Source organism: Phyllobates terribilis, unplaced genomic scaffold (genome assembly GCF_046119375.1).
Source record: "Phyllobates terribilis strain yellow unplaced genomic scaffold, ASM4611937v1 Scaffold_61__1_contigs__length_8056638, whole genome shotgun sequence".
Lineage (NCBI taxonomy): Eukaryota > Metazoa > Chordata > Amphibia > Anura > Dendrobatidae > Phyllobates > Phyllobates terribilis.
In genome coordinates this window covers 6,430,826-6,457,618 of record NW_027362821.1, presented here as the reverse complement: position 1 = coordinate 6,457,618, position 26,793 = coordinate 6,430,826, and the positions used below count along the sequence as shown (strand labels likewise).

The 26,793-nt window shown below is 46.8% G+C and overlaps 2 protein-coding genes and 1 long non-coding RNA gene across 5 annotated transcripts in view; 2 read left to right on the top strand and 1 right to left on the bottom strand.

Annotated features, from left to right (window-relative positions):
- Window positions 1–583: 583 nt before the first annotated feature.
- LOC141192467 (uncharacterized) lies at window positions 584–2,138 on the bottom strand. Of its 2 annotated transcripts, none has more exons than XR_012265881.1 (3): window positions 1,939–2,138; window positions 849–1,277; window positions 584–719 (listed from the first exon to the last, which is right to left on the bottom strand). It is a non-coding gene; the product is annotated as an uncharacterized lncRNA (long non-coding RNA). The 2 variants fall into 2 exon arrangements; XR_012265882.1 differs by having other exon boundaries at window positions 849–994.
- Window positions 2,139–6,577: 4,439 nt separating this feature from the next.
- Window positions 6,578–8,840, top strand: LOC141192415 (gastrula zinc finger protein XlCGF66.1-like). The gene is made up of 6 exons (XM_073661928.1): window positions 6,578–6,777; window positions 7,722–7,867; window positions 7,997–8,176; window positions 8,260–8,383; window positions 8,467–8,564; window positions 8,763–8,840. The coding sequence occupies exons 2-6, from the start codon at window positions 7,790–7,792 to the stop codon at window positions 8,838–8,840; spliced, it is 558 nt and encodes a 185-aa protein (XP_073518029.1). The 5' UTR covers window positions 6,578–6,777; window positions 7,722–7,789.
- A 10,253-nt stretch (window positions 8,841–19,093) lies between these two features.
- LOC141192466 (uncharacterized) overlaps window positions 19,094–26,793 on the top strand; it is a 31,861-nt gene continuing 24,161 nt past the window's right edge. The window contains exon 1 of one of the 2 annotated variants that reach the window (XM_073662005.1): window positions 19,094–19,160. The gene's annotated coding sequence lies outside the window, so the exon portion shown is untranslated. The remainder of the gene's footprint in view (window positions 19,161–26,793) is intronic. The other variant, XM_073662004.1, reaches the window with a different exon arrangement.

The window sequence follows — 26,793 nt, the reverse complement described above, 5'->3', positions numbered from 1 at the left end:
GTGGAAATATATGCCACTCCATACGATAAATATGTATGCTATCACAAACCACAGGAGTTTTGTTGGCAATAATAAAAAGGCAAATATTTTATTAAACATATACAGACATGGGACATACAAGAAGGAACAACCCGGCATGAGAAGTGGGGCTGCATAAATACATATATGTAGATACACCAATCATAAAGAGTAAAAGTAACAATGGATAAAAACAAGTGCCACAATATTAAACCCTCTTACTGGATAAAACTGGAGGAAACACATACAGGGACTGAATTCGTTCTTTACATACAGATAATTATAGGCCGTGTGTATTTAGTCCAGTCTATTACCTGGTGATGTGAGGGGCTGGGGAACCTCCATCATGACGTCCTTGTACAGATCTTTGTGTCCTTCTAAATACTCCCACTCCTCCATGGAGAAATAGACGGCGACATCCTGACACCTTATAGGAACCTGACACACACAATGATACCGTCATCCCCCTGATCCCTTCATAGCGTTACTGTATAATGTCCCAGCATTCCCAGCAGTGTCACCTCTTCAGTCAGCAGCTCAATCATCTTATAGGCGAGTGCTAGGATCTTCTGGTCATTGATGTCCTCATGTATCAGGGGGTGAGGTGGAGGCCTCGTGATTGGGCTCAGGGGTCTTCCCCATCTCTCAGACACAGGGTCCTGACAGCGCTCACTAGAGGTCTTCTTCACTACTGTGTAATCCTGGTTATGGAGAGACACATTCATAAATCTCACTACAGACATTTCCAGAGTCCTCACCTCTCCAGTTCTGTCCATCTGTTATTTCCATAGATAAGAATGATGTAATGTGACGTCATCAGAATCTCTCACCTCTCCAGTAAGCCGGAAGAGGATCTCCAGGGTGAGATATAATATTTTCTCTGCCATCTTGTCTCTGTCCATATCCATCTTTGGTAAATCAGGAAAATTCTCTTATATAGAAGATCTTCACTGAGAGGATCCAATATTGTAGAGACCTGAATGAGAAGAAGATGAGCCGACGTAACATCATAAAAATCCTGTGTAATAATACAATTACTGGAGACAATAAGGGAAATATATGAGGAGATTTATTATTTTACAGTATTTAGTTTTCTTCTTTACACCTAGTAATAAAACGTATATATTTTTGGCCACAGAAGACCAGCAGTTTCTTCCCCGCAGTCTGCAGCTGAATACTTTCTCACAAGATGGTGGTCTGATGGTTATTATGAGATGGTTGTCTGTTCTCGGCCCCGACCCTTTCACAACTCCTGTCTCCTGGTTTAATCGAAGAGAAACACATAATGAGAACCTGGCTTACACCTCTGGGTTGTCACAGATGCGGCATTGATAAATGTCCACCATGTAAATATGCCGCACACAAGAAATAGATTTAATCACATTAAATAAAACATTTCATTACACAATGGATCACCTGCAGCAGTGAATTTGTAGTATATTGTATTCAGTGTCTGGGGTGTAATGTCAGATATGTCGGCTGCTCCTCCCGTAAATAAGGCAGAGAATTAATGAGCACATAGGAGACCCCACTAATCCCGCAGCTATTAACCCTTCCAACGTTTCCACACATTTCCTCTGAGAACACAATGGTGACTTCAAGAACTTTCAGTTTTGTGGCAGTGAAAGGGTAAATCGTTCAGGTGTCGGGGAGATGGCAGAGGGGCATTGCTGAACCGTGAAGCTTCCTGGACACTGAGGGTAAATCCATCGTACCGGAGGGTATAAAGAGAAGGACCGATCTGATCTTACATTACCAGACAGGTGAAGGGGCCATATTGTGATGACTGTAAGATGATTGTGTTTTATCATTGTCTTTCTTTGTATAATATCTATTACATCTATTAATGCCGCCATTCATCCTGTGCACAGGAGCGGCTGCTCCAGAGACATTTATATCCTGCTCGGGTTTCATTCTTACCTTCGGTTCTGGGTAAGAAGTATCACTCCGAAACGCGTCACCTCCACCTTAATCCTCTCTGGATTCTTTCCTCCAATGTTCTGATGACGTCCCATCATTATTGTGACATAAGGTTATAAAATGAAGGAATATAAGTTTTATGTTATTTGAGGTCCTGGATCGTCCTCTATGTGTGGACGGTTATCACTACTATCTACATTACTGTGTATTCTATCACAAACCACAGGAGTTTTGTTGGCAATAATAAAAAGGCAAATATTTTATTAAACATATACAGACATGGGACATACAAGAAGGAACAACCCGGCATGAGAAGTGGGGCTGCATAAATACATATATGTAGATACACCAATCATAAAGAGTAAAAGTAACAATGGATAAAAACAAGTGCCACAATATTAAACCCTTCGTGGGATAGTTGTCTGAGTGCTGTGTACGGAAAAAGTCTAAAGAAAATCTAAAGTTCTAAAGAACATTTTGTATATTTAGTATAACAAATCGTATCAGCACATAGACTCCTAAGATCAAAATTCAGATCATGATATTGCACGCTTACCCATTGTTAAATAGCAGCCACACAAGAAAAAAATCCCCAACGCACGTTTCGCTTTGTGTATTTGATCGCTTCCTCGGGGGGAATGCAGAAAAGGACCTTCCATGCCGATTTAAGTATGTTCAGGACCTGCGATCACATGGTCACAGTGGACCAATCACATAATGGTATATCGGCGCATGCGCACTGAGCCGTGTGCGTCAGCCGCACCGCCCACGGCTATCAAGGCAGACTGCACGTGTCCGGAAGAGCAGGGTGAGTAACCATGGCTCCCAGACAACAAACAGGCTCCATAAAGATGCCGGGGGCGGAGCGGGGACAACAGACAGCGCAGCACACACGCGCACACCATTAAACACAGATTAATGGCAACAACTAATACATATATTTATAAGAGAAAGCACCAAATGACAATTGTAAATCCAGTCAGAGTGGTATGAATTCATAAATTGAAGGATGATGCCAATTCATGATGCAGGATAATAAATCAAGCTATGGAAGAAAAAGAAAAAAATAAATATACACAGGACAAGAAGCATAATAAAACATTAAAAATGTGGAAACATAAAATAATAAAAATAAATGTACCAAAGGGTTACTGTTGTTCACAAAAACGGGGCGAAGCTTAACGTTTCGTTAAGGCCATTGGGAAACATAGTTACCAGTTCTATTATCCATTTGGCCTCTCTCTGAGCTAAAAGTTTTTTTATATTGCCTCCTCGGATGCCACCATGGATGGCCTCAATTCCCCGTACCATGAAGGTTTTGGGGTTACTATCATGATGTTGCCTAAAATGGCGTGGGATAGTTTTTAAAGAAGGGATGTCTTCAGCGAACAATGCGAAGTACTGAGTAGAGGTCTGTCCTTTGCACCAACTAACCCATTTCATCTGTTTACAGCCATGAAAGATCTTTATATCTTCTCCCGTAAATTGATCATGAAAAAACTACATAATCGTGGTACATTGGATTTTGGCCTGGATAGTACAGCTGAGCGGGAGGCCCTCTCCATTTTGGAGGAATTATTACAAGAGCAGAGTATTGAGAAACAAGGTATGTTTCCTCAGGATGTTATACCCAGATCAACGAGGTTTCCCCCCTTGTCCCTATGTCCAGCTGTTGAAATCTTCACTAAATTAGTTTTGGATGATTTCAAGAAAATCTCTACACAACCAAGACATGGTAATCTTAGCTACAGACAAAGACAAGCCTTGAAGGAGCTGCAGGCACTTGATGTAGTCTTCAAGGCTGCGGACAAGGGGGGAAATATCGTTATCTGGCCTATAAACAAATATGAGAAAGAGGCTCTCAGACAACTGAGAGATAGAAACACTTATGAAAAACTAGCTTTCTCACCCCTCGCTTCTTTTTCGGCTCAGCTGCACTCCATACTCTGCGAAGCCTTTGATCAAGGGATTATCACAAAACAAATTTTTGAGGGACTAATGGTTAAATACCCAAAAATCCCAACCTTTTACCTCCTTCCAAAAGTCCACAAGGATCCCGTTGACCCTCCTGGCCGTCCGATCGTGTCAGGAATAGATGGGTTATGTGAACCAGTATGTAAGTTTATAGATTACTATTTAAAACCTATGGTGGAAACCTTACCGTCATTTGTTAGGGACACGACGGACGTGCTGGGAAGGGTGGACGGGATCTTTGTGGAATCAGATATGTTGTTGGTTACTGCGGATATTGAATCCCTTTACACCTGCATTGACCATGAAGATGGCATTAGAGCGGTCCGCTTCTTCCTGGGGAGTTCAAACTGGGACAGCCAATTGGGTGATTTGGTCCTTGAGTTGCTCCGGTTTGTGTTAACACACAATTTTTTTGTTTTTAAAGACACTTTTTATTTGCAGAGACGCGGCACTGCCATGGGGGCGGTCTGTGCGCCCGCGTACGCAAACCTTTTCCTTGGTTTCTGGGAGAGGTGTTTGTTTGGTGATGCGGGGGCGCGGGCCGCCAGCCATGTGCAGTGCTGGCTAAGATATATTGATGATCTTTTCATTATTTGGCAAGGCACCGCCTCTGAGCTGGAGCAATTCATGGACCAACTTAATGACAACCCCTTTAACATTAAACTGACCTTCCAATATAGTGCTAAAAAAATTGATTTTTTGGATATCTCCCTTGGGGTAGACGAACAAGGGTATATCCAAACTGATGTCTATCGAAAATCCACATCAGTGAATGCATTATTACATGCCGATTCAGCACATAATGTTTCTACAGTCAGGGCTGTCCCAGTTGGTCAATTTCTCAGGATGAAGCGGATTTGCTCTTCTGAGGCTAAATTTGAGGAACAGGCTATGGACCTTTTCCAACGGTTTGCGGAGAGAGGTTACAGCAAACGTTGTGTTAAACAAGGGTATAGGAGAGCGAGGGCTACCTCACGTAATAAATTGTTAGGCCCCATTATTAAATCAAAGGAAAATTTTGGACCACCTAGATTTATCTCCACATATAATCAAGACTGGTCACTTATGAGAACAATTATGCAACGACATTGGTCGATTTTATTGACTGAACCTTCACTGGCTCCGTATATTTCAGCATCTCCTCTTATGACTTCCAGGAGATGCAGAAATATTAAAGATATTCTGGTTAAAAGTCACTATGTTGTGCCCAGACCTAATCCTTTTGGGTCAAGGGGACCAAGAAAGGGATGCGTGCCATGTGGTCACTGTCTGGCGTGCACCAATGTCTCTCGCAGTACTGAGTTCTCTAACTCCTCGGGAAACCGCAACTATAAGATTAATGAATTCATCTCATGTGGGACCTCTAATGTTGTATACCATGCAACCTGCGAGTGTGGAAAAATAAACATCGGACTCACATCTAGAGAAATGCGGGTGAGGATTAGGGAGCATGTGAGAGACATTGGTGCAGCAAGGACGGTGACAGACATCCCTTCTTTAAAAACTATCCCACGCCATTTTAGGCAACTTCATGATAGTAACCCCAAAACCTTCATGGTACGGGGAATTGAGGCCATCCATGGTGGCATCCGAGGAGGCAATATAAAAAAACTTTTAGCTCAGAGAGAGGCCAAATGGATAATAGAACTGGTAACTATGTTTCCCAATGGCCTTAACGAAACGTTAAGCTTCGCCCCGTTTTTGTGAACAACAGTAACCCTTTGGTACATTTATTTTTATTATTTTATGTTTCCACATTTTTAATGTTTTATTATGCTTCTTGTCCTGTGTATATTTATTTTTTTCTTTTTCTTCCATAGCTTGATTTATTATCCTGCATCATGAATTGGCATCATCCTTCAATTTATGAATTCATACCACTCTGACTGGATTTACAATTGTCATTTGGTGCTTTCTCTTATAAATATATGTATTAGTTGTTGCCATTAATCTGTGTTTAATGGTGTGCGCGTGTGTGCTGCGCTGTCTGTTGTCCCCGCTCCGCCCCCGGCATCTTTATGGAGCCTGTTTGTTGTCTGGGAGCCATGGTTACTCACCCTGCTCTTCCGGACACGTGCAGTCTGCCTTGATAGCCGTGGGCGGTGCGGCTGACGCACACGGCTCAGTGCGCATGCGCCGATATACCATTATGTGATTGGTCCACTGTGACCATGTGATCGCAGGTCCTGAACATACTTAAATCGGCATGGAAGGTCCTTTTCTGCATTCCCCCCGAGGAAGCGATCAAATACACAAAGCGAAACGTGCGTTGGGGATTTTTTTCTTGTGTGGCTGCTATTTAACAATGGGTAAGCGTGCAATATCATGATCTGAATTTTGATCTTAGGAGTCTATGTGCTGATACGATTTGTTATACTAAATATACAAAATGTTCTTTAGAACTTTAGATTTTCTTTAGACTTTTTCCGTACACAGCACTCAGACAACTATCCCACGAAGGGTTTAATATTGTGGCACTTGTTTTTATCCATTGTTACTTTTACTCTTTATGATTGGTGTATCTACATATATGTATTTATGCAGCCCCACTTCTCATGCCGGGTTGTTCCTTCTTGTATGTCCCATGTCTGTATATGTTTAATAAAATATTTGCCTTTTTATTATTGCCAACAAAACTCCTGTGGTTTGTGATAGAATACACAGTAATGTAGATAGTAGTGATAACCGTCCACACATAGAGGACGATCCAGGACCTCAAATAACATAAAACTTATATTCCTTCATTTTATAACCTTATGTCACAATAATGATGGGACGTCATCAGAACATTGGAGGAAAGAATCCAGAGAGGATTAAGGTGGAGGTGACGCGTTTCGGAGTGATACTTCTTACCCAGAACCGAAGGTAAGAATGAAACCCGAGCAGGATATAAATGTCTCTGGAGCAGCCGCTCCTGTGCACAGGATGAATGGCGGCATTAATAGATGTAATAGATGTGAGACAAAGAAAGACAATGAAGAAACACAATCATCTTACAGTCATCACAATATGGCCCCTTCACCTGTCTGGTAATGTAAGATCAGATCGGTCCTTCTCTTTATACCCTCCGGTACGATGGATTTACCCTCAGTGTCCAGGAAGCTTCACGGTTCAGCAATGCCCCTCTGCCATCTCCCCGACACCTGAACGATTTACCCTTTCACTGCCACAAAACTGAAAGTTCTTGAAGTCACCATTGTGTTCTCAGAGGAAATGTGTGGAAACGTTGGAAGGGTTAATAGCTGCGGGATTAGTGGGGTCTCCTATGTGCTCATTAATTCTCTGCCTTATTTACGGGAGGAGCAGCCGACATATCTGACATTACACCCCAGACACTGAATACAATATACTACAAATTCACTGCTGCAGGTGATCCATTGTGTAATGAAATGTTTTATTTAATGTGATTAAATCTATTTCTTGTGTTCGGCATATTTACATGGTGGACATTTATCAATGCCGCATCTGTGACAACCCAGAGGTGTAAGCCAGGTTCTCATTATGTGTTTCTCTTCGATTAAACCAGGAGACAGGAGTTGTGAAAGGGTCGGGGCCGAGAACAGACAACCATCTCATAATAACCATCAGACCACCATCTTGTGAGAAAGTATTCAGCTGCAGACTGCGGGGAAGAAACTGCTGGTCTTCTGTGGCCAAAAATATATACGTTTTATTACTAGGTGTAAAGAAGAAAACTAAATACTGTAAAATAATAAATCTCCTCATATATTTCCCTTATTGTCTCCAGTAATTGTATTATTACACAGGATTTTTATGATGTTACGTCGGCTCATCTTCTTCTCATTCAGGTCTCTACAATATTGGATCCTCTCAGTGAAGATCTTCTATATAAGAGAATTTTCCTGATTTACCAAAGATGGATATGGACAGAGACAAGATGGCAGAGAAAATATTATATCTCACCCTGGAGATCCTCTTCCGGCTTACTGGAGAGGTGAGAGATTCTGATGACGTCACATTACATCATTCTTATCTATGGAAATAACAGATGGACAGAACTGGAGAGGTGAGGACTCTGGAAATGTCTGGAGTGAGATTTATGAATGTGTCTCTCCATAACCAGGATTACACAGTAGTGAAGAAGACCTCTAGTGAGCGCTGTCAGGACCCTGTGTCTGAGAGATGGGGAAGACCCCTGAGCCCAATCACGAGGCCTCCACCTCACCCCCTGATACATGAGGACATCAATGACCAGAAGATCCTAGCACTCGCCTATAAGATGATTGAGCTGCTGACTGAAGAGGTGACACTGCTGGGAATGCTGGGACATTATACAGTAACGCTATGAAGGGATCAGGGGGATGACGGTATCATTGTGTGTGTCAGGTTCCTATAAGGTGTCAGGATGTCGCCGTCTATTTCTCCATGGAGGAGTGGGAGTATTTAGAAGGACACAAAGATCTGTACAAGGACGTCATGATGGAGGTTCCCCAGCCCCTCACATCACCAGGTAATAGACTGGACTAAATACACACAGCCTATAATTATCTGTATGTAAAGAACGAATTCAGTCCCTGTATGTGTTTCCTCCAGTTTTATCCAGTAAGAGGACAACACCAGAGAGATGTCCCCGTCCTCTTCTTCTACAGGACTCTAAACAAGAAGATCCCAATGTTCCTCAGGATCATCAGGTAGATGGAGAGAAGGTGTCATGAGATCTTCCCTATGATGTGTAGACGGCTGTGAAGGTCTTGTGCTCAGTCTTGTTTTATCCACCAGTATTATATGTTTTATACTTGTGTAATGAAAACGGTGGAGATGGCAGGATTAGAACTGATCATAGATGTGACTTCTCCATCTGTCTGTGACTTTTACAATATTTGTTTCAGGGTGAAGATCTGACCCATATTAATACTACAGAGACATATGTGAGGGGTGATGAGCGGAGAGGAGTTTCCTACATATGACTACCGTAACATGTTGACATGTCTTTCTGGTAATGAGCTCATTTTTTATGACAGTGTAAATTTCTCCTGCAATGACTTAGTCCGGCCATTAGGGGTCAGCAAGAAACAAGTAAAAAAAAGCCCGGGAAAACACTGATCCAGGAAGTCCAGAAAGAAGGCAACAGGTGTCTGAATGCTGTTTTGATGTTGGAAAGCTTATACAGACTGGGGGCCATACTGTGTGTCCAAGGAGAGGCTGTGCCCTGTGAGTAACTGAGATATGTGACCGGTCACCAACTGTGTAGTCAGTTAGGGAAAGCTAGTTAGTGATTCCAGTAGTGCTGAGAACTGCCTGGTGTATATCACTGCTGATGGACTGAGCAGGCATGATCCAGAGATTGTGAAGGATCTGGTATACTAAGACTGTGCACGTGGATACTACAAAGGAGCCCTGTTGTGAACTACACTTTGAGACTGAGATTGATTCTAATTCCTGCTGACACCTGGATGTGCTGGAGAGCTTGGTGAGAAGGAGAAGCAGATCAAACCCTGTGGCCGGAGATCAGAGTCTAGCTAAAGGTTTAGTTTGTTAACTGTTTGCATATGCATTAAGTCTGAGAGATTTCTCTTTGCTCTTGTAAGAAGAGAAACTGTACACTGTATAGGTAACGCGTTGGTAAAATATATATGAGTGTTCTCTAAGGGGAAAACAAGGGTACCCAGATCTCATTGTATTAGTGTGGGAGGGGGGTATAAGGTTATATTCCTGGGAGGACCACGTGCCACGTTCGCGGTAACGTCCTTGGTAGGTCCTGTACTGAATAAGGGTGGGAGCGGCATAGCCCAGGGGTAGATTGGCTCATCCCCGCGAGATTGGCACTTGGGCTCTCTCGGGCTGCATAACTTGTATTTTGTGTTAGTGGCTGTTGTGGCCCATATTTTGTAGAATTGTTTAACCTTGTCATTTTTGTGACCAGTAAAAAGAAAGTTATTTGCCACTATACAAAGGTCGGAGTCATTCATAGCAGCGCCGTATTCCTCATACACATGCGACCGGAGTTCCGGTCGTTACATCTTGGCGTAGTCGGCAGAATACGGTGCTCGTCATGAATGGTGACAGTAGCGCGGAAGGTGCTGCCGCGTCCACTGTAGTACGCCACCCCCCTTCTCCCGTTGTGACCGGTAGAGACCGGTTAGTTGGTTGCTCTGCAATGGGCGTGCTACTTAACCACCTGGCCAAGTTTGATGGGTATAACTTGCTGTTCAGTGATTGGGTAGGCAGGGTGAAGAATGCTATTGCCTTGCACGGTGTCAGCTTTCAGCTGCAACCGGAAGTCACGCTGAATGCTCTGGAGGGGGATGCCCGTAAAGTTGTCATGTTAAAATCCGAGGATAGGCGAAAAACAGTCGACGACATCATCCGGATACTAGGGAAAGCATTTGATCACGTGGCGGCAGCAGGGCAACTACAAGTACAGTTTTTCGCCCGGACCCAGAGAGACGGGAAAAGCCTGATCCAGTATGCTATAGCGCTGGAGGAATTGCATCAAGAGATCAAAAAGAAGTCGCCTGTAACCGTGGGTACTGAAGCCGATGTCGACAGCATTCTTCGGGATCAGTTCATCGAGGGGATACGGAGTGAGGCGCTAAGGAACGAATTGTTGCTGAAGGCGCGGAATACCCCTGGTGTCACCTATACCGAAATACAGGAAGAGGCGGTAGCACGGACTTTGGAAGTGAAGCCTGCTCTGCAGTGGAATAGCCTGCAAGTGGCTAACACAAGAGAGCCGAGACCAGATCCTGTTCAGGCACAGCTGGCTGCTTTGCAGAAAACCGTGGAAAACCTGACGGAACAGGTACAATAGATGCAAGTTCGGGGAACGCCTCCGATATGCTCGGCCTTGACGAATCCCTCTATTCCCCTTTATGATCAACCCCCCTATACCTCAGGAAGGACGCAGACTGCTCCTAGACCTGAGGTATCCGGAGGTAGGGCAAGAAGACCACTTCAATGTTGGCGATGCCATGAACTGGGGCATATGCAGCGGTACTGCCCGAGGAGTCTGCCAGCTGAAGTCCCGGCATCGGTAAAAGAGAGGCCCTTGCTGTAGTTGGGCATACGGCAAGGCAGGAATGAAAATCAGTGCCCAATGTCTGTTCCGAGGATCTGATTGCAGAGAGTCCCACGTTGGATGTGCAGTTTGCAGGAAAAAAGGTGGCGTGCTTGGTGGATACCGGATCGGAGGTGACGACCATGCCGATGGAATTTTTCAAGACGCACTTCGAAGAGACTGTCAAAACGGAGTCAGGACACCTGCTAAGGCTGAAGGCCGCTATTAATGAAGAAATTCCAGTGGCAGGCATCGCTTGGATGAGAGTACAGCTGTGCGGCCAGGAGTTGGGAACCAAAGGAGTGGTGCTCGTGAAGACTCAGGCGAGGCCGAATCTCCTGGTGGTTCTGGGAATGAATATCCTGAGAGAACTGGACTCCCTTTTGTTTGAGTGTGATGGTCCAAGATACTGGAAACGAGCGACACCCCACAAAGCCACTCAGAGGGCCCTGCAACAGGTGGTCCGTTCGTGCGGCATTCAAAAGAGTTCGGCTGAAGGAAGAGCAGTGGGAGCGGTGTATGTCCCACGTGGGTCTGCCGTTGTAATCGCTCCGGGTCAAGAGAAGCTTGTGTTGATGCCGGTAGGGACGCACAGGAAACTGAATGGTGTGGAGGTGATTCTGGAACCGGTGGGACAGTCAGAAGATACTGATAGCCCGATGATAGCCCAAACACTGGCCATTGTGCAAGATGGAAGTGTACCAGTGAGATGTCTGAATCTGCAGAATCATGAGGTGACTCTGGCAGTGGGCACAAATCTGGCTGACATGTATGTGTGTGGTGAAGGAGTCATCCCCAAAAGCCAGTTCACACTGAGGGCAGACCGCCGGACCGCCTGGACCCTGTCGATGCAGACGACAGCTGAAGAATCCCCCACACCTGAGTGGAATGGCAGAAGGATTATGGAAATAATGGGAGTGGATGAGTCCCAGTTGACTCCCCAACAGGCTCGCAGACTGGAGGCTGCGCAGTGGGAATATCAGGCTGCCTTCTCCAGGGGAGATGAAGACTTTGGTTGCACCAAGGCTGTGGAGCACCCACGGGAAACACCCCCCCCAATTCGGGAGAGATATCGCCAGATCCCACCGAGTCTTTATCAGGAGGTCAAAGGAATGCTGGCGCAGATGCTGGATAATGGGGTGATCCGGCCAAGTCAAAGTCCTTGGGCCGCACCGGTCGTGCTGGTCTGGAAAAAGGATGGGACCGTACGGTTTTGTGTTGATTACCGTAAGCTGAATGCGCATACAGTACGTGATTCTTACCCATTGCCCCGGATCGAGGAATCCCTGTCTGCCCTGGGAAAGGTGAAGTACTTCTCCACTCTTGACCTGGCCAGCGGCTACTGACAGGTGCCCATGGTAGCTCTAGATCGGCAGAAGACAGCATTCATCTTGCCGATGGGACTGTACGAATTTAATCGAATGCCCTTCGGACTGACTAATGCTCCAGGAACATTTCAGCGGTTAATGGAATACTGCTTGGGCGATTACAATTTAGATTCCGTGCTGATCTATTTGGATGATGTGATTATATTTGGAGATTCGTTCGACGACCACCTGAAGAAGCTCCGGCAAGTGTTGCACCGACTGAGAGACAATGGACTTAAGATCAAGCCGAAGAAATGTTACTTGTTCCATACACAGATCGAGTATCTGGGGCATGAAGTGTCTGCTGAGGGTGTGCGACCAGCACCTAGTAAAATTGAGACCATTCAGGGGTAGCCCCGTCCCAAGACCGTGAGAGAAATACGAGCGTTCCTAGGTTTAGCTGGATACTACCGTCGGTTTGTGAAGGACTTTGCTAAGGTGGCTGAACCATTGAATGAGTTGTTGCGAGGGACGGCACAGGGGCCCAAGAATCAGCCAATTCGGTGGACTGACCGACAGCAACAGGCATTTGATCGGGTCAGGGCCGCCCTCGTACAGGCACCTTTATTGGCGTATGCTCGCTTTGACCAACCGTTCACCCTGTACACGGATGGAAGTCTCCATGCTCTGGGAGCTGTGTTAGCCCAAGAACAAGATGGGCGTAAGAGGGTCATCACGTATGCTAGCCGGTCTCTACGGGACACCGAGCGAAATCCGGACAATTACAGCTCGTTTAAGCTGGAGATGTTGGCCCTGGTGTGGGCCATGAGCTGGTTCTGAGATTCTCGTGATGACGGACAATAATCCGCTTGCACACTTGGAAAACGCTAAGCTTGGAGCCCTGGAGCAGAGATGGGTAGCTCGGATGTCCAAGTTTAATTACCGGATTCGGTTGCGTTCGGGTAAAGAGAGCTCCAATGCTGACGCATTATCACGAGTGACCCGGGGCGCACCCGAGCATGGGGTGGATGAAGACCTCGAGGATACTGAGATCCCCTATTTGAGGCGATTGCCTGTGTTTGTGGACGTGGCACGTTCAAGTGGGGTGGCGACACGGGTCGCCACGTTGCTGGGCCAGACTCATCAAGAGTGGGCTGAGTTACAGGATGCAGACTCCGAACTGTCATGAGTAAAGAAATGGCTGAGTCAAAAGTCCTGGCCCGATGGGAGAGCAAGAGCCCAGCTGGGAGCCGAAGGACAAAAGCTGCTAAGGCAGTGGGATCGATTGGTCATAGCGGAGGGGATACTGTATCGCTGGATCTACATAGCAGCGGAGCCGGGGTACCCTTTGCAGGTAGTAATTCCAGCTTCAGTGGCTCCGGACATTGCCCAGGAAGCTCATACACGGGGTGCACATTTCGGGCCTGAGAAGACTTATCGTTGGCTGCACCGGTACGTGTACACGCCTGGCTTAGAAGAAGTTGTGAGAGAGGTGTGTGGTAGGTGCCGGGCATGTGAGCTGAATAAGTCCCCAGAGCAGAGGGCTCCTGTCCAGACAATCGTGACGTCTGCCCCACTGGAAATGCTAATGGTGGATTATTTGTCAATTGGGTACGCCAGAAGTGGTCATCAGTCATGTCTGGTCATGACTGATCACTTTACTAAGTTTGCCGTCGCTGTCCCCACCAAGGATCAGACTGCTAAGTCTGCAGCGGAGGCAATTTGTAAGTATTTCATCCAGGTTTATGGATGTTCTCAAAGGATACATTCAGATCAAGATGCTTGCTTCCAAGGTCAACTCATAACGGAGTTGCTGCAAGTCTATAGGATTCAGCAATCCCGGACAACGCCCTACCATCCGCAGGGAAATGGGGCCTGTGAACGGTTCAACCGAACCCTGCTTCAGATGCTGAGAACGCTTGAACAGAGGCAGAAGGAGCGATGGACTGAGTTCCTCTCAGAACTTATGTGGGCCTATAACAATCGGGTCCATAGCACCACAGGATTCACTCTGTACGCGATGATGTTCAGTCGGCCTGGGCGAAAGATTAAAGAACTTAGTCTCACTGTACCCGATGAACCAGAATATCATACAGCCAGTGAGTGGGTCCAGGATCATCGCCGAAGGTTGCGTGAAATCCACCGGATAGTAAAAGACCGTGTGCAGGATCATCCCCACCGAGATCGGGGGCCGTTGCACCTAGATGAGTTCCGGGTAGGTGATAAGGTGCTAGTACGAGTCACGCGTCCGGGAGGGAAGTTGAGCGACAGGTGGGAGGAAACGCCCTACACAGTAGTGGAAAGGGTATTCCCAGGGGGAAGTGTGTACACAGTGGTTCCTGAAGGGTGCATTGGACCCCGTCGCACAATGCACCGGAACTGGCTAAAGAGGTGTATGTCCGACACACCTGCCTGTCACCCTGAGTCACCTGCGCCACCTACGGCAGTTGCACCGAGCAATGTTGAATGCGACTGTTGGGATGATTTCGGGGTGAGACCATCGGACGTGCAGAGTCCGATAGCGCAAGTTCCAGGTGTTCCAGACACCGCCCCTGATGTTACTGTTCCACTAGATGCGGTGGACCCTCCATCAAGCTCGGCTGGTACTGGTTTGCGGAGATCGGAGAGGAGCACAGCTGGTGTTCCCCCAATACGATATAATCCTGAGGAGTATGTGTTACATATGAGTGGTATGAAACCATTTGTCGGGACGCCAAATTCTAAGTGGGGTGGAGTGTAACATGTTGACATGTCTTTCTGGTAATGAGCTCATTTTTTATGACAGTGTAAATTTCTCCTGCAATGACTTAGTCCGGCCATTAGGGGTCAGCAAGAAACAAGTAAAGAAAAAGCTCGGGAAAACACTGATCTAGGTAGTCCAGAAAGAAGGCGACAGGCGTCTGAATGCTGTTTTGATGTTGGAGAGCTTATACAGACTGGGGCCATACTGTGTGTCCAAGGAGAGGCTGTGCCCTGTGAGTAACTGAGATATGTGACCGGTCACCAACTGTGTAGTCAGTTAGGGAAAGCTAGTTAGTGATTCCAGTAGTGCTGAGAACTGCCTGGTGTATATCACTGCTGATGGACATACTAAGACTGTGTACGTGGATACTACAAAGGAGCCCTGTTATGAACTAAGGGGAAAACAAGGGTACCCAGATCCCATTGTATTAGTGTGGGAGGGGGGTGTAAGGTTATATTCCTGGGAGGACCACGTGCCACGTCCGCGGTAACGTCCTGGGTAGGCCCTGTACTGAATAAGGGTGGGAGCGGCATAGCCCAGGGGTAGATTGGCTCATCCCCGCGAGATTGGCACTTGGGCTCTCTCGGGCTGCATAACTTGTATTTTGTGTTAGTGGCTGTTGTGGCCCATATTTTGTAGAATTGTTTAACCCTGTCATTTTTGTGACCAGTAAAAAGAAAGTTATTTGCCACTATACAAAGGTCGGAGTCATTCATAGCAGCGCCGCATTCCTCATACACATTCGACCGGCATTCCGGTCATTACAGCGCCACTCATTTGCATAAAATAAGGGCAGAAGCCGCACGGCTATCCCGCAGCTTTGGGGCTGCAGGTGGCTCCTGACCATGGGCACATACCCTTAATGTGTGATTACTGAGGATGTGGTGCATAAGTGGAGTTTTTCCAAGAGTGGGCGGTGTGACTATGGAAGGCTCGAGGAGTGAAGGCTGAGCTGGGGTGGAGCCTGGGTGGAGTCTCACGGGGCCCGAAAATTTTGCCAGTAAGGGACCTGAAATTCCTGGTGGCAGCCCTGCACACATATACATACACTCATATACTAATCTTTTATGATATAGGGGTCTTCTGGAGAGGGCTGCAGAATGCACTGTGGAGGAGGGGACACAGCAGACAGGACTGATTTCAGCTTCCTGCCCCTGCGTGCTGTTTGATGTCCGACTCTCCTCCCCCACCCTCTACTCTTTGAGGAAATGCTGCTGGGAAAGGAACAGCAGGAGGCAGAAGACCCCCTGTAAGACCCTGCAGGAGGACAGACAAAGCAGTCAATCAGCGCTCTTATCAGTCTGATGAGGAATCGTTCATTGGCCAGCGGCCTCTCTCCTGCATGACACGTCCCCTTTTTCAATGGGCGCACTCTGCCCTGGGTATCAAAAATCATGATGGGTGGGAGTGGACAAGGTTAAGCAGCATCGGACCCCTTGACTGATCGTGGTCTACTGCCTGAGCACTACGCCCCTTCCTGCATGGGCCCCCCTCCACCTCTGGGCCTGGGTGCAGCTGCATCGGCGGTGTGTCCGCCCCTGGCTGAACCCCTCGCTGCGGCTCTAAGCAAATGTAATATTATTTACACACAAACGAGTGGTAAAGAAATCAGTGAGACCCCTGTGGGATAACAACGCCCATTACCAGGGCCGGCTCCAGGTTTTTGTGGGCCTCAGGTGAAAGAGTCTCAGTGGCCCCTTTAACACATACCACGATTCATGATGCACAGATACCGCAGATAAATATATATATATATATAGTACAAGCCCGAAGATTTCACTTCTTACATTACATGAGCGATATCTATTGTAAATTCTTCTTTAGCTCAGAAACCGGCGAATCGCTCCACACAGTATACTGGCCCCCATATAACGCTCCATACAGGATAGTGGCCCCACATATAACGCTCCATACAGAATACTGGTCCCCATATAATGTTCCATGCAGGCTGTGACCCCACATAATGCTCCATGAAGGCTGTTCCCCCCACATAATGCCTCATGCAGGTTGTTACCCCCACTTAATGCCCCGCACAGGCTGTTTCCCCCACATAATGCCCCACACAGGCTGTTCCCCCCACATAATGCCCCATGTAGGATGTCACCCCCCCTTATAATGCCCCATGCAGGATGTCACCCCCCCTACCTTATAATGCCCCATGCAGGATGTCACACCCCCTCCCTTATAATGCCCCATACAGGATGTCACCGCCCCTCCCTTATAATGGCCCATGCAGGATGTCACCCCCCCCTCACTTATAATGCCCCATGCAGGATGTCACCCCCCTCCCTTATAATGCCCCATGCAGGATGTCACACCCCCTCCCTTATAATGCCCCATGCAGGATGTCTCACACCCCCTCCCTTATAATGCCCCATGCAGGATGTCACCCCCCTTATAATGCCCCACACAGGATGTCACACCCCCCCTTATAATGCTCCATGCAGGATGTTACACACCCCTCCCTTATAATGCCCCATACAGGATGTCACCCCCCCTTATAATGCCCCACACAGAATGTCACCCCCCCCTTATAATGCCCCATGCAGGATGTCACCCCCCTCCTTATAATGCCCCATGCAGGATGTCAGTTTCCCCCTCCCTTATAATGCCCCATAATGCCCCATGCAGGATGTCACACCCCCCTCCCTTATAATGCCCCATGCAGGATGTCACCCCCCCTTATAAAGCCCCATGCTGGAGGTCACCCCCCCTCCCTTATAATGCCCCATGCAGGTCACCCCCCCCTCTCTTATAATGTCCCATGCAGGATGTCACACCCTCCTCCCTTATAATGCCCCATGCCGGATGTCATACCCCGCTCCCTTATAATGCCCCATACAGGATGTCACCCCCCTCCCTTATAATGCCCCATACAGGATGTCACCCCCCTTATAATGCCCCATACAGGATGTCACCCCCCCTCCCTTATAATGCCCCATGCAGGATGTCACACTCCCCCTCCCTTATAATGCCCCATACAGGATGTCACCCCCCCTTATAATGCCCCATGCAGGATGTCACACCCCACCCCTTATAATGCCCCATAAAGGAGGTCACCCCCCCCTTATAATGCCCCATGCAGGATGTCACACCCCCCCTCCCCACCCCACCATATAATGCCCCATGCCTCCATACAATAAAAAAAATCAAATACTCACCTCACTTCTCCTTACCTGCTGCCGCTACTCCAGGCTCCTCAGCGACTTACCACTCTGCGCTGTGACGGCTCAGGAGAGAGCGTGGTGTAAAGACGTCACAGTGCAGCAGCCGCGGAAGAGACCGGATCTGCTGCGGAGGCACAGGGAGAGGTAAGTATTGTGCTGGCTGCCGGGGCCCTGAGCAAGCGGGGGTGGGGCGGGCACTGGCACCACTCTCCTCCGCTCACGGGTCCCATAGCGCAACGGGGTGCCCGACGGCAAGTGGGCCCCCCACCTTCTCAGGGCCCCGGCACTTGCCCGGGTCCGCCGGGTGCTGACACCGGCCCTGCCCATTACACCCTCAGATGACTTCCCTGGTGGGTACAGTGTCTGAAATGGGGTCACTTTAGGGGGTTGTATGTTCTTCACACCTTGGGGGCATAGCTATTGGCCCCCACAAGTGAGGACTGACAAACACACACGGCTCCGCTTCGTTCACACGCGGCTCCGCTCAGTACGCCTCGTACACGCGCGGCTCCGCTCAGTACGCCTCGTACACGCGCGGCTCCGCTCAGTACGCCTCGTACACGCGCGGCTCCGCTCAGTACGCCTCGTACAAGTGCGGCTCCGCTCAGTACGCCTCGTACAAGCGCGGCTCCGCTCAGTACGCCTCGTACACGCGCGGCTCCGCTCAGTACGCCTCGTACACGCGCGGCTCCGCTCAGTACGCCTCGTACACGCGCGGCTCCGCTCAGTACGCCTCGTACACGCGCGGCTCCGCTCCGTATGCCTCGTACACGCGCGGCTCTGCTCCGTATGCCCCGTACACACTCGGCTCTGTTACATCCACACTGTAAACCCCTCCTGACCCCACACATAAACTTCAGCTCATCCAGCACCATGACAACCAGCACAGCAGAGTCCTGCATCCACTGAGGCCCCTGATCATGTGACCCCTGACTCCTCCCCTCCTGTGACCTCATCACAGGTCCTGTGCGCACAGAACAGCCATATATGTGGTGGCGGCTCTGCAGGTGGAGGTATGTGGAGATCCCCCATTACTGGGCGCAGGGGGCATTAACCCCTTCAGCATGGAGACTCTTTTGGGGTCTTGTGTTGCCCCTTTATAAGAATCATAAGGTTTTTGTTCTGTTTCCTGTAATAGATACATACGACCCAACTATGGAGACAGGAAGGGAGGAAATGTATCGTTCTCATAGTACAGGGCCCCTTTACTGGGCCCACAGTGTAATGCCCCCATTATGCCCCTTATGCAGTATGTATGATGCCCCCACAGTGTAATGCCCCCATTATGCCCGTTATGCTCTGGCTCGGGATAGCACGCGTGCTGGGTCACGCGTGCAATAGATTTGAAGTGCAATAGTTAAAAGTGTAGTTATACATGACAGTTGGACAGGGCAGGAGACAGGTAAGGTGCATAAGATATTCATACAAACATGCTTCTCGGTCAGTCATACTGCATTATGCATTAGTCTTATCAATCTGCTTTTTATTTGTTTTCACTTCTGCTTTCTCACAACTCGCCTGCCCTTTAACACATTTTGTGCACTCTCCCTATATCAACCCCTCCCTTCTCCCCTCTCCCATGTATAACTCTGAGGCTCTACTGACATTCCTCACCCACTGCAAGCCATCCTCTACCTCCATACAGCACTCAAAACGTTCATACAAATCATTAGACCACCTGCTCTTTCTCTTCTTTATCCTTCTACTAGTCGCAGGAAACATCTCCCCCAACCCTGGGCCCCCCTCCACTAGCATACATTACTCTCCTCCAGCTGCATATAGAAACCCTGCTAATTTTATTACCGTTCAGTGCATGCCCTCTCCTATCGATTTCCATTGTGCTCTCTGGAACGCACGGTCTGTGTGTAACAAACTAACTTACAGCCATGATTTTTTCCTCTCTAATTCCATTAGCCTTCTGGCTATCACAAAAACCTGGATTCAGCAGCCAGACACCACCGCTGCTGCTGCTCTCTCGTTTAGTGGGCTGAAATTTTCACATACCGCCAGACCTGGCAACAGACAGGATGGAGGTGTTGGTCTGCTCCTTTCCTCACCATGTGTTTTCCAGGTCATCCCCCCAGTTCCCTCACTTATGTTTCCTTCCTTTGAAGTCCACACCATCAGACTCTTTTTAAACCCTTCTCCCTGCGAGTGGCAATTGTGTATCGCCCTCCAGGCTCCTCCCGCCAGTTCTTGGATCACTTTGCCACCTGGCTTCCTCACTTTCTATCCTGTGACATCCCCACCCTCATCATGGGCGACTTTAACTTCCCCATCGATGATCCCCTCTCCCAATCTGCCTCTCATCTACTTTCTCTAACCTCTTCATTCCGTCTCTCACAGTTTACTAATTCTCCTACCCATGAAGACGGGAATACTCTGGACCTGTTTTTTTCCAGTCTCTGCTTGCTGGATGACTTTACCAACTCCCCTCTCCCGCTCTCGGACCATAACCTTCTTTCCTTCTCTGTTAAGAATTGTCTCCTCACCCGGGACACCCCCACTTACCACACTTATAGGAATACACGTACCATTAATACCCAGCAGCTTATGAACAATCTCCACACATCTTCAGCCCCCATCTCCTCCTTCTCCTGTCCAGACTTAGCATTGTCACACTACAATAATACACTGAAGAGTGCCCTAGATGAAGCAGCTCCTTCTACTCGCAGAAAGATCCGACGCTGGCAACGGCAGCCCTGGCACACGATGCAAACACGTTTTCTTCAACGTTGCTCAAGGTGTGCTGAGCGTCAGTGGAGAAAATCTCTTTTAGCAGAGGACTTCATCCACTATAAATTCATGCTCAAAACCTATAACTCTGCCCTTCATCTGGCCAAACAATCCTACTTCACCACCCTCATCACTTCAATGTCCAACAATCCAAAACGACTTTTCGAAACCTTAAACTCCCTCCTGAAACCTAAAGCACAGGCCCCCACCACCAACCTCAGCGGGGAGGATCTGGCCACTTATTTCTTTGAAAAATCAACCACATCCATGAGGACATCTCAGCCCAATCTCCTCAGTGCCTGGATCCCCTTCCCTGCCGCACTTCAAGCTCACTTGCCATCTTTGAGCCTGTCACAGAAGAAGAAGTTACCCAGCTCCTCGCTTCTTCTCGGCCTACAACTTGCAACAGTGACCCCATTCCTTCACATCTCCTGCAGTTCCTCTGACCGATGGTCACCACTCACCTGACTAAAATATTTAACCTCTCTCTTTCTTCAGGTATCTTTCCCTCCTCACTTAAACATGCCATCATAACGCCTTTACTTAAAAAGCCATCCCTGGACCAGAACTGCGCTGCTAACTACAGACCTGTCTCTAATCTTCCTTTCATCTCTAAAGTCCTGGAACGCTTGGTCCACTCCCATCTAATCCGCTATCTCTCTGATTAACTCTCTCCTTGACCCTCTACAATCTGGTTTCCGCTCCTTACACTCCACTGAAACTGCCCTCAGTAAAGTCTCTAATGATCTACTAACAGCCAAATCCAAAGGTCACTGCTCCCTGCTGATTCTCCTGGATCTCTCTGCAGCATTTGACACTGTGGATAACCAGCTCCTCCTCACTATGCTCCGCTCTATAGGCCTCAAGGAAACCGTTCTCTCCTGGTTCTCCTCCTACCTCTCTGACTGCTCCTTCACTGTATATTTTGCCGGCTCCTCTTCCCCTCCTCATCCCCTTACTATCGGGGTTCCGCAGGGCTCAGTCCTAGGCCCCCTCCTCTTCTCTCTATACACTACCCCTATTGGACAAACAATCAGCAGATTTGGGTTCCAGTATCATCTCTATGCTGAGGACACCCAATTATACACTTCTTCCCCTGACATCACCCCTACCCTAATACAAAATACCAAGGATTGCTTGTCTGCTGTGTCTAGCATCATGTCCTCCCTCTATCTTAAACTGAATCTCTCCAAAACTGAACTTCTTGTGTTTCCCCCCTCTACTAACCTAACTCTACCTAACATCGAAATTACCTTGGAGGGTTCAACCATAACTCCCAAGCAGCACGCCCGCTGCCTTGGGGTCATATTCGACACTAACCTTTCCTTTACTCCCTATCTCCGATCACTCACTCGCTCTTGTCACCTGCATCTTAAAAACATCTCCAGAATCCGATCTTTTCTCACTTTTGAAAATGCTAAAACTCTTACTGTCGCTCTTATTCACTCTCGTCTGGACTACTGCAACTCTCTTCTGATCGGTTTCCCTCTTACCAAAATTTCCCCTCTCCAATCTGTCCTGAATGCGGCAGCCAGGGTCATATTTCTGTTCAGCCGCTTCACTGATGCCTCCACCTTGTGCCAGTCATTACGCTGGTTACCCATTCGCTACAGGGTCCACAATAAACTCATCGATCTCACCCACAAAGCTCTCCACAGTTATGCACCACCTTATATCTCCTCTCTCATCTCAGTCTATCATCCTACATGTGCCCTCCGTTCCACAAATGACCTAAGACTAACATCCTCCATAATCCGAACCTCGCACCTCCATCTCCAAGACTTCTCTCGTTCTGCGCCAGTTCTCTGGAATGCTGTACCCAAGACGATCCGATTGATGCCTAGTCCCGATATCTTCAAGCGCGCTTTAAAAACCCATCTCTTTAAACAAGCCTACCACCTCAAATACTCAGTAAACTAACTTTCCCCTGTTCCCTCCTAAATACTATTCAGAATCTGTTCCCTTCTCTTCATCTGTCTCTACACCCTCCATGCACACGATAACTGCACTCGGTAATTGAGTATTGCACTTGAACATACAGGCTGATGACCGGATCATACAGCTTTATATGATAATCCCGACTTATTATAATTGCCAGTCCTGAAATAACAAGCACTTTCCACCTATTGTGTCCCCCCATTTCCTTGTACAATGTAGGCTTGCGAGCAGGGACCACACTCCTGATGTACTGTAACTGTTAAACTGTCTCACCTTGTATTGAATTTATTGTTTGTACATGTCCCCGCTTAATTGCAAAGTGCTGCGGAATATGTTGGCGCTATATAAATAAAAATTATTATTATTATTATTATGCAGTATGTATGATGCCCCCACACAGTGTAATGCCCCCATTATACCCCTTATGCAGGATGTATGATGCCTCCACACAGTGTAATGCCCCCATTATGCTCCTTATGCAGGATGTATGATGCCCCCCACCCAGTGTAATGCCCCCATTATGCCCCTTATACAGTATGTATGATGCCCCCATTTTGCCCCTTATGCAAGATGTATGATGCCTCCACCCAGTATAATGTTCCTCCAGTACTGCCTGACTACCTGAAGTTGGAATAATCCCTCTGGAGTTGGTTTTCCCTTTCCCTGCTCCCCTCCATGTGGACCCTCGAGCATGTATACATGCATGTAGGGGAGCAGGCCTTACTAGATATCGAGGCTTTGTACAGTAATATACAGTATGAGGATGGTATCAGAGGAGTAAGACATTTCTTGAAATCGAGATCAATAGAGTGTAGCAGACATAATGACTTCATGGAGGATCTTCTAAAATTCACTCTTACTCATAACTTCTTTATTTTTGACAGGCAGTACTTCCACCAGCTCACGGGTACTGCGATTGGGAGCCCCTGTGCCCCCTCATATGCTAACTAGGGTTGAGTGAGTATGTTCTGTCCGAGTATGCTCGGGCCGAGCTCCGAGTATTTACAGCTGCTCGGTGATAAGGTTAAATCGCTCCCGTGTGCATGATTTGCAACTGTTTGACAGCTTTATTACATGTAAGGAATGTCTATTTCTTACACATTCCTCACATGTAATAAAACTGTCAAACAGTTGCAAATCATGCACACGGGAGTGATTTAACCTTATCACCGAGCAGCTGTAAATACTTGGAGCTCGGCCCGAGCATACTCGGCGAAAGGGTTAATAGAACATACTCGCTCAACACTAATGCTAACCTTTTCCTGTGCTGGTGGGAGGAATCCACAATATTCAGGGATGATGATAAGTGGTGGCAGCCATATATTGGGGTATGGTACAAATATATTGACTACATTTTAATCATCTGGTCAGGGACGAGTGAACAATCTTTTGAATGTGTCACGGAACTCAACATCAATAGAGTGAGCCTGAGATTTATATCTGAATTTAATTATTACCAGTTGCCTTTCCTGGATGTACTAATCTAGATAGAACGGGATGGGACCCTAGGGACACTCATCTACCATAAACCTACAAGCACTAATAAACTATTGAAGTGGAATAGCCACCACCCCCATCCCCATAAAAAGAGGAATACCCAGGGGCCAATTTTTATGGTTGAGAAGGTACAGCCATAATGTCACAGATTTTAATATACAGGCAATAGACCTGAACACAAGATTCAGGGAAAAAGGGTACTCCTGGTACATTTTGGACTCCGCATCATCGTTTGCAAAAAAATGGGAGAGACAGACACTCCTCCATACCTAACCAAGAGACCAAGAAAAAGATGGGATAACACGAGTAAGAAAAACTTATGACAATCAGAGTGACTGTATCTTTAATATCCTCAGAAAACACTGGGATAAACTTATAGCTGACCCGGCCCTGAGGGTGCTGTGGGATCTACTCCCACAATAACTTTCAGAAAGGGTTGGTCCATTAGGGACCATTTAGTGCATAGTTTCTACAAAATACCTGCACCCAAGGGGACTTGGCTAGATAAAAGAATCTGCGGTTTCTTTAGATGTGGAGAATGTTGTACATGTAATTGGATGAGACCATGTAAATCTTTCTCGAGTTCCTCCACGAGTAAAATCTTTTTACCATTGGGATTATTCCAACTGTAAAACCTCAGGATTTGTATATATGGCCACATGCACCTGCCCCCTAGATTATGTATGCAAGACCAAGAGTCAGTCTAGGAAGAGAGTGGGGGATCATTTGGGCGATATACACCATGGTCGGGACACCTCATTAGCGAGACACATGAACAGTGTACATTGAGGTCAAACCGGAGACATCTCCTTTTGCATCATTGAGGTGGTTAAACCCAATGTGAGGGGAGGTGATCACAATAGATGTGTCCTCAAAAAAGAAAGTAAGTGGATTTTTAGACTGGATTCACGAGCCCCTAAGGGACTCAATGAGTAAATTTCCTATGCCTGTTTTGTGTTAATGCAGCCCCATTCTGGATTACATTTTGGATTTTATACTCTACCCATTGCTACTCAGTTCCCTGTGAATGGGTTCACTTATTGTTGTACTTCATCGAGATATCTGAGCTTCTATATCAGAATTATTTCTTATCAGTTATATCCCACATCTACTATTTCATAATTAACAAGTGTGGTGTTCCTTGTGTATCTCTATGCAATAAGGGTCAAATTTGACCATTTAGGAATATACTGTGGGCCACCATCCCATATTTTATGTCGTGATAAAGTAGATCTACATGCCTATTGCATGATGGGAGGATGTGCAATACTTGCTTTAGTCTCCCATGACGCTGATCTCAGAGAGAGGATTTTTCTATATTGGTGGAATGCAATCCAATACCATATGTGTGGAACGCATGCTTCCGGACATGCGCATTCGCAGATAGGAGACCGTGATGCACTCCGGCATGGAACGCACATGTCCGGGCACGCTTGAGCTTTCTGCCCGCCCGTCTCCGTTGTTTTGTGCTGAATTGTGGGGAATACTTGAGAATTTATTTTTGTTCCTTCTGTGTTTAGTTGATCCCACTGATACATCAGATAAGTCCTCAGAGAATTATAATTAGAGGAACCCATGGACACATTAGGATTTGTGAAGCTGACCTCCGCTCTCCTCTATTTCCTTTGAATTTATTGTGTGACTTGTATTTCAGAACAGTAGCTCTTGGTTTGTTTCATTTCCATGTGTAAATTGAATTTGACTCGTAGTCTTTGATATCTCTTTCAAACTTAGTTTTTTCGATGTCTGAGATCCATCCTCCAGACTTTGTAAATTCTTTTGCATATTTTGTTTGAGTTTTGTATCCATAAAGTCTTCTACACTGGGCGGAAAACTTTCACCTAGTTTTTTTCAAGCAACAAATATCAAACGCAATGTGACTTGATTATCCTTTATAAACTTATATTTATTAAGTTTTGAAAAGGAAATACAGATACAAACACCGGGTACTAGTTGTGCAACAAGTAGTAGGTCAAACATGACCCCATAACCATAACAATAACCAGTATTTCCAAAACATTTGAAAACAAAATGAAATAATTAAACACAATACAAAGTAGAGTCACTGGTAGAACATTGGTTCAATGTGTTTTAGGATATACCAGCGTAGTGACTCAGACTTAAACATTAAGTCATTACATATTCATGTGGATTAACATACACTGCTCAAAAAAATAAATGGAACACTTAAACAACAGAATATAACTCCAAGTACAGTACAGACCAAAAGTTTGGACACACCTTATCATTTAAAGATTTTTCTGTAATTCATGACTTTGAAAATTGTACATTCACACTGAAGGCATCAAAACTATGAATTAACACATGTGGAATTATATACTTAACAAAATAGTGTGAAACAACTGAAAATATGTCTTATATTCTAGGTTCTTCAAAGTAGCCACCTTTTGCTTTGATGACTGCTTTGCACACTCTTGGCATTCTCTTGATGAGCTTCAAGAAGTAATCACCGGA

What these genes read in the sequence shown, in the direction of transcription:
- LOC141192415 (XM_073661928.1), top strand. Translation starts at nt 7,790, where the DNA reads ATGGATATGGACAGAGACAAGATGGCAGAGAAAATATTATATCTCACC. An exon ending in TCTTCCGGCTTACTGGAGAG is followed by an intron (nt 7,868 to 7,996) that starts GTGAGAGATTCT and finishes CTCCATAACCAG; the next exon opens with GATTACACAGTAGTGAAGAA. An exon ending in TTGAGCTGCTGACTGAAGAG is followed by an intron (nt 8,177 to 8,259) that starts GTGACACTGCTG and finishes TGTGTGTGTCAG; the next exon opens with GTTCCTATAAGGTGTCAGGA.